The sequence below is a fragment of the Nicotiana tabacum genome, chromosome 4, assembly GCF_000715075.1.
Source record: "Nicotiana tabacum cultivar K326 chromosome 4, ASM71507v2, whole genome shotgun sequence".
NCBI lineage: Eukaryota > Viridiplantae > Streptophyta > Magnoliopsida > Solanales > Solanaceae > Nicotiana > Nicotiana tabacum.
In genome coordinates, this window is record NC_134083.1 from 51,399,615 (window position 1) to 51,412,978 (window position 13,364).

General features: G+C 41.3%; 1 protein-coding gene across 1 annotated transcript; it reads left to right on the forward strand.

Moving 5' to 3' along the window:
* The first annotated feature begins 11,354 nt into the window (after positions 1-11,354).
* Positions 11,355-13,310, forward strand: LOC142179914 (uncharacterized). Its single transcript, XM_075250807.1, has 2 exons — positions 11,355-12,516; positions 12,751-13,310. The coding sequence occupies exons 1-2, from the start codon at positions 11,355-11,357 to the stop codon at positions 13,308-13,310; spliced, it is 1,722 nt and encodes a 573-aa protein (XP_075106908.1).
* The last annotated feature ends 54 nt before the right edge of the window (positions 13,311-13,364 follow it).

Here is a 13,364-nt window from a genome sequence, read left to right on the forward strand (position 1 = left end):
AAACCAAAGAGAAGGCTGGTGCATAAATCCAAAGAAAGTACCAGCGCTCGAGCACCACCTTCGGGTTCTCTTTATCAGCTGAGGGATGAATCCGAGGGAGAAAAAGAGGTAGAAGCCTTCAATCTGGTGGCCCGAGTGTCGTCACGACTCGAAGGTCAAGGGGCCTCCGAATCAGAGGGAGACGATGCCGGTCTTCATCAAGTTAGGGAGGTCGATGAGGAGGCCGATGCCGAAGCTTCTCGGGATGTGGGCAATGCGCCGAAGGAAGCACTTGGTGTGATAGAGATCACCGAGTCACCTTTGTTCACTGAGTCCATGTACAACGAGGCTCAGACGGTGAAGGAACGTCCCAACGAGGGGGTCCTCGGAGCGAACGACCCATTCCGTGACTTTTTTGATGGAGTGGATTCTACGACCACGGAGGGCATCACCGGGTTGGGTGATTTAGAGATACCAAGGAAGAGCCCATCTTCGGGAGCAAGCAGACCTTCCTCGAGCCCCAAACTAGTCAATCGATTCCTTGCCCCGAGTGTGGATCCTGGCCGGAAGCGGTCCATCACTATCTCCTTTTTGGAGGACGCCCGAGTCCTCTCCGCCCCCGTAGGGGTGGCCAATATCTTCGGTGTCTGGTGACCGAGGGTGATCAGGCCAAGATGAACGGGGTGGATGCACCCTGTCTGTTCAACGAAGCACAACAGGCGTTAAACTAGGTAACTTTAGATATTCCTCAACGATTTTCAATTTGTACTTAGGATATTTTACAAATAACTCTAACATTTTCTCTTTGTGCTTGTAAGCCTCGGTGCTTCACCACGAGACTTTTCTCCGATACCGGGATGAGCTAAAATAGCTTAAGGCCAAGGTCCAAGGGCTTACTGAGAAGAAAGATTCTTACAAACTTCTCGGCTAGCAGCGTGAGGGGGAGACTAAGAGCCTCCAAGCTAAGCTGGAGGTGGCTCGAAAGGAGCATGCCGACTTGGTCGAGCAGGTAAAAATATTTGAGGTTAGTGACGAAGAGCTAGGCTCGATGACTAACGGCCGGAATCCGCACGTCCAACAAAAAATTGATCAACTGCGAGCTGAGATGGATGTTGTCAAGGCCGAGACCGACGAATGGAGGGGCAGGATGGATCATTTGGCTTCGCAAAGAGAGGCTGCTCGGGCGCAATTGAATTCGGCTGAGGTCTAGCTTCGAGCAGCAAAGGGAAAGGCTGAGGTGCGGGCCAAAAAGGTTAAAGATTTCCAGTCTCGGCAAAGTTTGGTTGCCTCTGATCGAGAAATTATGGCCAAGGAACTTGAAATGGCCAAGTCAACGGCCATGGTGGTTAAAGCTGACGCCGACGAGATGGTGGCCCAATATAAGGCCGATGCCGAGGCGGCCCAGGATCGCTTGCAAGACATTGTTGAATATGAGAAGCGACAGTCACGAAGAGAGGCCCTCGAGGAGATTCATGCACGGTGTTTTGATCTATCGGCCGAGATCAAAATCGCTAAGGGGCTCGAGGCTGAGGCTAAGAAGTTGGCTTACCCCGAGGAGGAAGAAGAGGAAGGCTCAGTGGGTTCCGATGGATTCGGGGGCGAAGAAGACTAGGCTATTTAGACGACTTTGTAGATGTTTTTGCTTTTTTCGCACTTGTGCACTTTTGTACTTTTTGTTAAGGCTATTTGGCCTTTCTAAAGACTGTATGTATAATATAAAGCTTGTTTTCCCTTCGACAATTTACGAGTTTTGTTTCCTTTTTCTTTATTCTTTATGTTTGCAATGATCGAAATGCCTTAGCTTGAACTAGTTAGGTAGTGTTCGGGGGTTCAAACAGGCCTTGCCTTTGACATTATTTTGTCTAAGGCATCGTGGGGGGTCGGTATGACCAGAACTTTTCCCTAAGGTACTTATAATTTTATAGATTATAGTTTGTTGGGGGTAGCCTTTAGAACCGATTTAGAAAATTTTCAAGGCCTTGTTTTTTATTACAGGTCATAGACGTCTCCGAGCCATTTTAATATGGCTGTAGCCTTTTTAGTTCGGGTGTTGCCCAGTGGGCTTGTCACCTCGAGTTATCCGGGCTTGCCTAAGATAACAGTCCCCGAATGGGGATGACCGTAGCCTTTAAGGTTCGGGCGTTGCCTAATAGATCTTGTGCCCTCGGGCTCCCTCAGTCCGAGCCGTCCGAGTTTATTTTTGGACGGCAGTCCCCGATTGGGAGTGATCGTTTGGACCCGGATAAAGGTAGCCCTTGGGCTCGATACCTTTAGGGGATCAGATGTAGGAAATTCCTTAAGAGGAGAGACAAAAGAGAGAAATTCTTAAGGGACAAAATATTTATCCGCAAGGTAGAAACTTCTTTTTATTCTTGTGCATAATAGTTACATATGTGTAAATATTTTGTGCCAGGGCTCGAGCAGTCTATGTGGGCACGGTTCATTTGACTATTTGTTCCTTACAATAAATCATATCGATCGAGCCGAGACCATTCAGCCATAAAGTTTCTTTCCTTGTGAAGACGTTATCCGAGGGTAATGCCCCTCAGTTTTCAGGGCCGATTGTAGAGAGGCCTCGAATACTGTTGTCATAATCTTCAATACTGGTTTGTAATCGGCTTTTGATTTTAAGTTAGCACGATTAACTGTTGCCTCGTTAAAACCCTTACTGTAAAACCCACTTGGGACAAAACCGGTTCAAGGAAAAAAGAGTGCAATGTGTGCTTTCAGGCCTAAAAATTGCATCGGTCCTTGTTTGTTACCTGCAAGTGTTAGTTCAAAATAAAAGAAATGAATGTGGTTGTACTTAAGCAGTAGTATCGCTTCAAGTGATCTTTGTTCCAGCTATTCGGTAGTTGCTCACCATTTATTGTTCCGAGTTTGTACGATCCTTTACCGGTGATCTCGATAATTTGATAAGGGCCTTCCCACTTTGGTCCCAACTTCCCTTCATCCAAGTTTCGGGTATTTAGCGTGACCTTCCTCAGCACCAAATCCCCGATATTGAAATGTCGAAGGTTGGCCCTTCGATTGTAATATCTCTCGATCTGCTATTTTTGGACGGCCAACCGGACAAGGGCCACTTCACGCCTTTTATCTAATAGATCTTGGCTAGTATTCATTGCCTCGTCATTTGATTCCTTGGTTGCATATCAGAACCTGAGACTCGGTTCTTCGACTTTGATCGGTATTAAAGTTTCGGCTTCATAAACCAGTTAGAACGGGGTGGCCCTGGTACTGGACTTCGAGGTCATACGGTATGCCCATAGGACTTCGGGTAAAATTTCCTTCCATTTTCCTTTGGTGTTGGTCAACCTCTTTTTGAGGTTTTGGAGTATGATTTTGTTGGTTGATTCTGCTTGTCCGTTCCCACTAGGATGGTAGGATGTTGATATGATCCTATTGATCTTATGATCTTCGAGAAATATGCTTACTTTATTGCCGGTGAATTGTTTCTCGTTGTCGCATACGATCTCGGCCGACATTCCAAACTGGCATATGATGTGGTCCCAAATAAAATCGATGACTTCTTTCTCCCTGACCTTTTCGTATGCCTGGGCTTCCACCCATTTAGAAGAATAATCAGTCATAAATAATATAAATTGAGCCTTACTAGGTGCCCATGGAAGGGGGCCAACGATATCCATTCCTCACTTCATGAATGGCCATGGTGACAAAACTGAATGTAGCAGCTCCCCGGGCTGATGAATCATCGGAGCGTGTCTTTGACATTCATCACATTTTCATATGAACTCCTTCGCGTCCTTTTCTATATCGATCCAGTAGTAGCCGGCTATGATTATTTTTTGAACCAATGATTCAGCGCCTGAATGATTTCCACAGGTGTGAACACCTAATTTTTGACCGCACTCAAATTCTATATTATTTTAGTGTAAATATTTCTTTTTAGGTCTAATCTTAATATTTTAAACTTTTATCTTACTCTTAATAGGTTTTATTAAAAAAAAAAAAATACAAAGATATTCACATACTTATAGTACAAATTTTATTTCTTTTTGTAAAGAGAAAAAGAAAATTTAAAAAAAAAATTAGTTTTCTTTAATTAGAATTTTAATAAGTAAATTATAGTATCTTTATTAGTATCATTTAAAGTACATGTAAATATTTAATTTTCTTATATTGTAAGAAATATTAGTTAATCTTTTTATTTAATATTTTAATTTATCTCCTAAAAAATGAATTCAAAAATCTGATTTTTAATTAGATAACAATCCCAATCCCATAAATCCCCATTTTTAGCCTAACTTCCCACCTTTTATGTCCCTCTTACTCACGTCTCTCACGTCCCAACCCCATATCCCCATTTTCGTCACACACACACACGCCCCCCCACCTTTCCACTCTTCTTCTCCATCAACACACACACTATTACACATTCTCTATATAAGGCATACATTTAGATTAGAAAAGGAGGGGGAGGACAGAAAAAAATAGAAAAAGGGAACGAAATCGGGGGGAACAGAAGGAAAGTAACGTTGAAAAGAGGAAAGAAAATACTTCACAAAAGAAGGAAACAAGCAATGAAAATTGAAAGAAAGAAAGAACGCTAAAAAGAGTTAAGCTAGTAGCAGCCAAAGATTTTATCTTTTCTCTCATTATCGACATTAAACGTCATCGGAAATATTTCAGCCTTGAAATAACCTCCAAACTCAATTAAAAGCAGCTCGAGAATGGTCCAAATCTCAGCCAAAAAAAAAAAACCCAAACCCAGTTGAGTACGTCCGAGGTTCATCGAGTTCCGGCGAGTTTCGAAGTCAAGGTTTTGTTAGGGTTTTTGGTTCTGAAGATTCGAAAGTTGCTTCCTTGTACCAGTTTCGACTTTTTATAAATAAAAGGAAAAATTTCTTTTGCTGCCTTAGAGGTTCGTTTTCGTCTTGGATATACTACCTTTTCTCTTAATATTGTTACTGTTTTTTTTATGAGAACTTTCTTTAAGTGATTCATGTTGATAGCCTATTACATAATTGTTTGTTGATATGAACATTCTAACAGTAGGTTTATAAGCTACATGAGAAGATAAAAGACTCTATTTTCTGCTTGTTTTACTCTAAATATGCTTTGGATGAATGAAGCTTTCCTGCTAATATTCGCCTTATCTATTGTTAAGTTGGTATAAATGTTATGTCGAGCACGTTACTGTATTGTCTGCGTTTTAAGCTGAAGTTGCGGTATATTTTCGCTTAGACTCGTAGGAGCATCAGTTAAAAAATAAAAGGCATTTCAACTTAAAGAGTGAATCGGAGTCTCTGTCGAAAATCCTTCAACCCTGTTGGTAAAGTTTTCTGTAAAAAAAAAAAAAAATATCTTTGTAAGCTTAAATCACGCCTGTAACTTGTTAATTTGGTCAGTTATTTAGTCTCAGAAAAAAAAAAGGTAAAAAGAAAGTGACTAGAGTTACGTTAATTATTTTTATTACTTACTGCCTTTGGCGTTTAAGTAAGTTAAGTTGACTTATTCTATTGATATATATGGCTAGAGTATATGAGAATTTTTTTTTTAAAAGCTAACGTCCTTCGTATATGGAATATTATACTAGTGATTTAAGTGAGTTCTTAATGATTTGAAATAGTGTTAGGATAATTTTTTGTTTGAAATAGTTTCAAGAATTGAATTAGTTTGCTGCTTCCCATTTTGGAGTCAAGAATTGGTTTCATGATTGTGATCGTTAAATGACTGTATTTTCAAACTTTAGTCTTAATTTTGCATTAATTGCTTACAAATGTCATGGCTAAATTTTTGGCCATATTGTTGCTCGCATTTATATGTCAATTTTAATAAAGAGGGTTCACAAGGAGTATATTAATTCGGCCTAGGCACTAATTTAAGACTCATTGTAATAGGTAAAAGTAATAGTATACAAATATATATCTCAGATCTAAAAAGATAAATAATTGAAATACTATAAAACGCGAGAAAAACTTTAGATGTACTTTAAATATTAGCTCATGTGTTCATACCCGAACCTTGGATTGATATGCTTAAGTAATAAAAGGATCATGTGTGCATTCCCGCGTCTTGATACCTTTAAATTCAAAATAATTATGTTTTGACAATGTGTACATTCCGTACCTTGTTTAACATTTAATTTCAAAGAAGTACCTTGTGTGCGTACCGCATCTTGGTGAACACAATTAATAAAATATAATAATTAATTAAGCGGTAATAAATAAGCCATAATCAATAAAATACAAGAATAACTAAAAATTGATTTAAGCCTTACATTAGTCAATAAAGCGACCGTGCTAGAACCACGGAACTCGAGGGGTGCCTTACACCTTCCCCTCAGTCAACAGAATTCCTTACTCAGTCTTCTATTTTCGTAGACCATAAATTAGGAGTCAAATCTTTCTTTTGATAAGGGATTCAATAAAAGGTGACTTGGAACACCAAAACTCAATTCCAAGTGGCGACTCTGAATAATAAATAATTCCTTTTCAAAACGTCACTTTAATTAGAAAAACTCTTCTAACTCAACCTCGTAATAAGGGTTGCGTGGGAAAAAAGGGGGTGTGACAGCTCTGGCGACTCTGCTGGGGAACAAGAACCCAGAACTTTTGGTTCAGGGTTCAGAATTCGAGCTTGTAATGTGATTTATACTTGGCTTTATTGATTGTATGATATTATTGTGTTTGTGGGCCTAATGTGCTAATTGTTGCTTATTTACCGCTTTGATACTATTTGAACTGTATTAAATTGTCTTCTTACGCCTCCCTTCTGAGTCTTCTGAATTTATGGTGCACACGTGCGCGTGGCCCACTTTTCTGTTAGAAGTCATACCAATTAAAACGAGGCTGGGTCAGTAACTAGGCCGGGTAGACTTTCGTGCTCCCGGTACATTACCCCCATCTCGGCTCGAGCTGTCCGCTTGGGTATGCCAGGTCTAAAACATTCCCCTTAAGATTTAAACCTAGAATAACATAGCCTCATGCCGGATCCCTAATAGGAACGTTTGTTTGCATCATGTGCATTTGACTTTGGGGACTCAACATAGGGGTTGGGTCCGTCTAGGACAGGTGTACCCGAAATTACAAGACCATCCTGATGCATCTTATGTGCTACTTGTGCATTATGTTTGATTTGGTTTGTGCATGTTGACCGGTTTCTAAAATAAAATAAAAATATAAAAATATTGAGGGAAAACCAGAAAGAAGAAAATATGAGGGAGAAAATTTACCCGATTTTCGAAAATCTCAGTATTTACCCCCCTCCCCCCACCCCAAAAAAAAGCCTGAATTTTCTTTAAAAAAAGTGTCATCCTATTCCTGAAATATTTACGAACTACGCGGGTCTGATTCTTACCGGATGTGAGATACGTAGGCAACCTTCATAGGGTTCGGCCCCATTTTTATAAAATAACTATAAAAAAAAAAGAAAAGAAATGTGTCTAGTGTTTTTTTTTAATCAAAAATAAATAAATAAGCAGACCCAGCTTCGGTTAATCCCAAATCGTTCCTGTCAAAATAGTCTTAGAACATCTTCAAAATTGTTGAAGGGCTGTTCTCGCAAGAACGGACGTGTCTGTCAATTGGGAATCACTTTGACCATAATGCCCTTCCCCCGACCCTAAAGCTATCCTTGAAAGTAAGAAGGCGCCATAATTGCAAAAATAGCCACCCTTTCTTCGGTCAAAATTGCAAAAATAGCCCCCCTTCTCGTTGATTTTTCTTAAAATTGAGTTATTTACAAAAGATTGTTTTGCAAAAGGAGTGCATTGGTTCTGTCTCTTGAGACTAGTGTCAACCCTAACCTTAACCACCCATAGGTACAAAATGAGCACTGTTCAGAACACACCATTCACAGTTGTAGGCGAGGCTCCACTTCAGCTTCAGATGTGGTGGTATGATTTAGGAGAAGATGGGCAGAAATGGGTCACCAAGCACTTGGGAGCCCTTACAGATATTATGAAAATTAAACCACGTGACGTTTTGATTGAGGCACTAGTAATTTTTTGGGACCCCGTTCACAATATCTTTCGCTTCTCCGATTTTGAGCTAACTCCCACTTTAGAAGAGATAGCTGGATATTCTGGGTTTGGCAGGGATTTGAGAAACCAGGAGCTCATATTCCCAAGGGCTCTTTCTGTACACCGATTCTTTGATCTTCTGAACATCAGTAAGCAAATTAGAAAGACCAACGTAGTCGAAGGGTGTTGTTCTTTCTACTTCTTGTACTCTAGGTTCGGGCAGCCAAATGGGTTTGAAATGCATGAAAAGGGCCTTAACAACAAGCAGAACAAAGACACATGGCAGATTCATCGTCGCTTCGCCTTCATAGTGGCGTTTCTGGGAATTATGGTCTTCCCAAACGAGAAGCGGACAATTGATACCCGCATAGCCAGGGTTGTACAGGTCCTCACTACCAAAGAACATCACACTCTTGCCCCGATCATTCTATCAGACATTTATCGGGCGTTGACTTTGTGCAAGTCTGGGGCAAAATTCTTCGAAGGGTGCAATATTTTGTTACAAATGTGGTTGATTGAGCATCTCCGACATCACCCCAAGTTCATGAGCTATGGTCCGAACAAGGACAATTTCATTGAGAGTTACGAAGAAAGAGTAAAAGATTACAACTCTCCAGAAGGGGTGAAAGCCTGGATATCCCACCTAAGATCTTTAAATGCAAGTCAAATTGAGTGGACTTTGGGATGGCTCCCGCTAAGAGAGGTGATACACATGTCGGCCCTAAAAAGTTATTTGCTATTGTTGGGTTTGAGAAGTGTCCAGCCGTATGCGCCACACAGAGTTCTAAGACAGCTAGGAAGGTACCAAGTAGTACCTAAGGATGAAGATTTGAGTGTGCAAGTTATTGAGCTACACCCCGAAGCCCCACTCCCCGAAGCTTTAATCCAGCAAATTTGGAATGGTTGTCGCTACTTGAAATATGATACTCAGGTGCCAGATCCTGCGAGAGGTGAGGTAGATCCGGGTTATGCTATATGGTTTGGGAAGAGGTCTCACGTGGATGATGTGCCAGAGCCCAAAAGGCCCCCAAAAGGCCGCATGTTCAAGCCTTTGATGATAAAATCCAAGAACGGTTGGCTTGGGGTGAACGGGAAAAGGGATACAAAACAACTATTCATGCCTTAGAAGAAAGGCTAAGAAACCTCAATTTTGAGAAAGACTTGCAAGAACAAGAAGCCGAAGGGGAAAAGAAGAGTCTAATCTGCAAAAATGAAGCCCTCGTGCTCAACTTCAACAGATGAAGAAAGCCTCTGAAGTGCCAGTGAGAAGTTGGAAAGACCAGAGAACCATTGCCAATCTGATGGAAAAAGTGCAAGATTATGATTCCCTCTTGGCAAAGACTGAAAAGTCATTGGACAAAGCCAATGAAAAGATCGTACAGCTAAATGAGAAGGCCGAATCAAGTAAGGATCGCCAAGTAACACAATTTGAAGAAAAGAGGGCTCAATTCGAGAGAGAGAAGGCCCATTGGGTACGTTCAGAAGCTCAGCTCCATGCACAGTTGGAAGAAATGAGAAGGTACAATAGAGAATACCAACATGCAGATTTTGATAGGGAGATGGCTCAGGCGAGACTCGAGCAAGCTAGACTTCGGGCTCAGTTGGAGTCAGCCTTAGATCGTGAGGGCCACATAAGGGAGATAGCCACCACTCGCCAGCAGCAGTTACAAGATCGAGACCAGAATTTCCAGTACTTCAAAGAGCAAGTTCATAATTTGGCTGTTTATACCGCTCAAAGTTATGTGAACTGCCAAGGGATGGATTATGAGAAGTTTTTGGAGCATGCACCTACTTTTGCCCGTCATCTTGCAGCAGAGTTAAAAAGGATGTACCGTACATTAGGGGGTCAACCAGGGCAAGCCCCACCATGAGCAGATGTTCCAGTGTTTGAAAGCCAGAAGATTGTGGAGTTGAATTATAGTCGTAGTTGTTAGAACTTTTTATGTAGTAGTTATGTTTTAGTTTGAGTCATTGTTGAATCTTTAAAATCGCTGTCTTTTGGTCTTGTCAGAGTTTGGTAAGTCATTTTCAATGTAATGTCCTTTCTGTTATTGTATTATTTCGTTTTGTTAAAAAAAACTATTATTGTTTTCCCCTGAACTACGTAATGGTCTGATTCATGTGGCATCATGATACGTAGGCAATCCTCATCGGATGTGATCATAACCATAATTAATCTAAAAAAAATGAAGAAAAAAAACCCGTTAAATTCAAGATGAAAATAAACCAATAAATCAATAAGCCGGGATGAAACATAAAGCCTTCCAAGATCATTTTAGAAATGAAAATGGCATTAGGTGATGTACCAAGCCTGGGTGAATGGACAAGCACCGCTCTCACTACCCATAGGGCCTTCGGACAATCTTCATAATGTGTCAGTTGCCACTCAAGTGCCTATCTCCATAACAAGTAACCCATTGTACCAACCTGGATTCAGTCCGAGCTTTAACCTTCCCACTATCCCCAGTACCTCCATTCCACGTCCTCCAATCGCACCCCTCAGAAATGACCCACCTACTATACCCATTGTCCATACTTTCACTGTCCCTCAACCGGCTCTTGCTCAAAAGTCCAATAATGATCCACAGCTGGATGCTCATAATGCCCAACATTACTCTCCAGAACTGACTTTAAAGGTTCCAGATTCATACAAGCACACTCCTCATAACGTGTTCCCAATTGAGATCGAAAAGCCCGAAAAGAATATGGAACAAGAGGAAATGACCAGAAAAATGAAGAGTTTGGAACAAACCATGAGAAACAGGCTGCTAGGGTCAAACCACCAATGAAAGAGGCAGAAATGATTGACTATTTTCTCCAAGCTCAGGATCCAGATTACCTCCATTACATGTTGGCCGCCATCGGTAAACCTTTTGCTGAGGCGATTAAGATTGGTGAAATAGTTGAGAATGGCATGAAGTCAGGCAAAATTGTGAGTCAGGCAGCCCTTAAGGCAACCACACAAGCAATTCAAAGCGGGTCAGGTAATTTCGGAAATCGAAAAAAGAAGGAGGAAGGATCCATGATGGCATCTGGGTTCGGGGGAGTTCAAAGAGGAATAGCTCCTTCTTACGTGCAATTTCAACAAGGACTATCCAATTCTCTTCAACATTATTATCCGCCTCAAGGTCCCTGATACTCAGTTCCCCTGCAACAATACACAGTGTTTAATGCTCAGGCTTATGCTAGGCCTCCTAATCACCAACAATGGCGGGCACTGATTCCACAAGGCTCCCGTCAACTCCGGCCGAATTTTCAGGCACCATATAATCCTCGTCCCCGACAAGAATATGTGAGAGAACAGGAGCCAAAGAAAGAGTTCACCCCAATTGGAGAATCATATACAAGCCTATTTCGAAAGTTGATGTAGTTGAAGTTGATTGAACCTATTATGCCGCGTTATGTGAATCCAAATTCAAAAGGTTTTGACTCAAATGCAATATGTGAGTATCACTCTAACACCCAAGGGCATAGTACTGAAAACTGTTGGACATTAAAGAAAGCCATTGAAAATTTGATTGAAACAAAGGCAATTGTGGTAACAAACAATGAGGATACTCCTAATATCACAAACAATCCGCTCCCAACTCATGATAATACACATTTTATTGGGATGATTTGTGATGATCGGGATTATAAGCAGTCTGGCAAGACAGAGATGGTTGTTAGAACTATAAGGCCAGAACCAAAAGTGATAGTGAGCCCGCCTCAATTGGCACCATTGATGGTGAAAGGTGCGAATTCTAGTTTGAACTTGGCATGTTCTGAAAAAACGATTCTCTATGTTCCTGGAAGCACAAAAAAGGTTGAGGTTCAATTGGGTGGGCCAAAACTTTACATCCCCGGAGGCATTCAAAAGATCATTCCGAATAATGGTTTGAGGAATATAACAGAGCCAGTCGTGATCCGACCTGTTGCCCAACTCCTAGTGACAAACACAAAATCTATTCCCTGGAATTATAACAAGACTGTCATGACATACAAAGGAAAAGAGATAGTTGAAGAAACAGGTGAAATGGGGGGCTTGACCCGCTCTGGAAGGTGTTATTCACCAGAGGAATTGAGAAAAGCTAAGCAAGCCAGGGAAAGTCACTTGCCAGTGAAAGAACCCATTGCAGAAAAAGAAGCGGAGGAATTCTTTAAGAAGATGAAATTGCAAGACTACTCAATCATTGACCAACTAAGGAAAACTCCTGCTCAGATATCTTTGTTATCTCTGCTTTTGCATTCAGAAGAGCATCGTCGTGTGTTGATCAAAACTCTGAACGAGGCATATGTCTCAGAAAAGACAACGGTGAATCAGCTAGAAAAAATGGCTGAAAGATTCTTTGAAGTAAATAGAATTACTTTCAGCGATGATGATTTGCCTAAGGAAGGGGCTGGCCACAATAGAGCTTTGCATCTTATGGTCAAATGTGAAGGGCACTACGTAAAAGGAGTCATGATTGACGGAGGCTCAAGTGTAGATGTGTGTCCGCTTTCTACTCTACAACAGCTGAACATCGACAGTAACAGAATTCGAACCAGTAATGTCAGCATCAGAGCTTTTGATGGTTCAAAAAGAGACACTATTGGGGAAATCGAACTCACCATGACAATCGGCCCGATTGATTTTAACATTGTCTTTCAAGTGTTAGATATGGAAACTTCCTATAATTTTCTTTTGGGAAGGCCGTGGATCCATATGGCCAGAGCTGTACCATCCACCCTACATCAAATGGTCAAATTCGAGTGTGACGGGCAAGAAATTATTGTTCATGGGGAGGACGACTCATCTGTCTATAAAGACCCGTCCATTCCATATATCGACGCCAAGGAAGGATGTGAATCTATCATATATCAAGCATTTGAGGTGATTGAGGTGGACCAAGTGGAAGAAGGAAAACCAATTCTGCATCCCCGTCTTTCAGCCACATCTATGATGGTAGCTTCGCTGATGTTGAGGAACTGCTATGAACCAGGAAAAGGATTGGGATCCTCTCTACAAGGAATTGTGAACCCCATTGCTCTATTTTCGAAGAAAAATACCTTTGGCTTGGGCTTTAAACCAACATCAGCTGACATAGACAGAGCCAAGGCCCGCAAAAAGAATGGTTGGAATCTGTCCAAACCAATCCCTCACATTGCCTACTCTTTTGTCAAGCCACAATTTGAAGAAGTCCAAAATCCTTCTACTCAGGATGACATTGACAGAGTTTGCCAGGGTCTCAAGGAGATGTTTTATGAGATCAATATGGTTCAAGTTGGGGAGGGCCCTAGTCGGGCAAGTGTTCAACTGATTGGTCCAGATACTTCGCTCAGCAACTGGGAAGCAATTCCTCTTCCCATCAGGAAGGAGACTTGGTAGCCTGTTTTGTTGTTTTTTCTGTATTTGGATTATTTTAAGGGTTATAATCCAGAT